At 42.2% G+C, this 1,029-nt stretch overlaps 1 protein-coding gene across 1 annotated transcript in view; it reads left to right on the top strand.

The window, feature by feature from the left end:
- The first annotated feature begins 737 nt into the window (after positions 1-737).
- RNF10 (ring finger protein 10) overlaps positions 738-1,029 on the top strand; it is a 14,298-nt gene continuing 14,006 nt past the window's right edge. Inside the window, exon 1 of the mRNA XM_009330810.1 lies at positions 738-934. Coding sequence (XP_009329085.1) covers positions 860-934 — 75 coding nt within the window. The 5' untranslated portion in view covers positions 738-859. The remainder of the gene's footprint in view (positions 935-1,029) is intronic.

The following is a 1,029-nucleotide window of genomic DNA, read 5'->3' as shown; positions in this document are numbered from 1 at the left end:
TGTTAGGGTCAGTGGTGCGCTCAGCATGCTTTCGGGCAAACAGTTCTTGTTGCATAGGTTGGTGGACTTAGTACTTAGATATTAGGTACGTGCCCTGCAAGGCCAAAGCGTTGGGTTCGTGCTTCAAGATCGATTAGCATTTGTTGGCCTTGTGAAAGAAAAGGGTATTTTTAAAACAGAACTAGATCTGTTGGGGTCTTTTAAGCATAGGGGGCAGAACTGAGTGAAAACAGGCAATGGGGTCTTGCAAAGTGGGAGACTTCAAGACAAATGCAGGCAGCAGTATATTTATATAAGGGAAAAATATATGATAAATTGTGTGTTTTCAGAAAATTGAATGAAAAAATGAACTAGTTGTAAATTTTTGTAATGGGGCTTGAAAAAGTGGTGTTGGTATTTATCGCTTAATGTACCAGGCAACACGCTAATGTCTGGTGATGGCAATTCCAAATCTGGATAAAGAAAATTCAACCATTCTAATAAAAGATAAAGCACAGCAAATGCATCCTTCTTTTATACTCTTTGGCCAGTTCTTTGGGCAGTGATAGGAATGAAATAGTTTGGGTTGCTGGGGGGATTTGATGTCCTGATAAACACCAGCCTTTTAACCAGGGCCCAAGGCAGTGGCCAAGGTGAGCACGTCTCTGAGGCAAAGCTAGCTGAGGTGCAGTACATGTGGACAACTCTGAGACTGCTGATCTGATTCTTGGTTTTGTTTTTTTTTCTTTCAGATGGAAAGAATGCGAATGGATCCAAACAGCGTTATAATCGTAAAAGAGAAACTTCATATTCAAAAAATGAGAACTTTTCCAGTCAATCCCGTCGCTCCAATTCACAGAAAAGCAAAGCTTTTAACAAGATGCCCCCCCAAAGGGGAGGTAGCGGCGGAAATGGCAAACTTTTTAGCTCTTGTAATGGTGGAAGACGAGATGAGGTGAGAATTGTAATGCCATGCTTCCAAGGCCTTCTTTCTTGGGACGAGAGGATCACTCTGACCTGCCTAGATAGGTCTTCTGTGTTCAGCTCCTG

Source organism: Pygoscelis adeliae, unplaced genomic scaffold (genome assembly GCF_000699105.1).
Source record: "Pygoscelis adeliae isolate BGI_AS28 unplaced genomic scaffold, ASM69910v1 Scaffold358, whole genome shotgun sequence".
NCBI lineage: Eukaryota > Metazoa > Chordata > Aves > Sphenisciformes > Spheniscidae > Pygoscelis > Pygoscelis adeliae.
The sequence above is the reverse complement of the archived record's forward strand: the minus strand, read 5'-3'. Positions and strand labels throughout refer to the sequence as shown.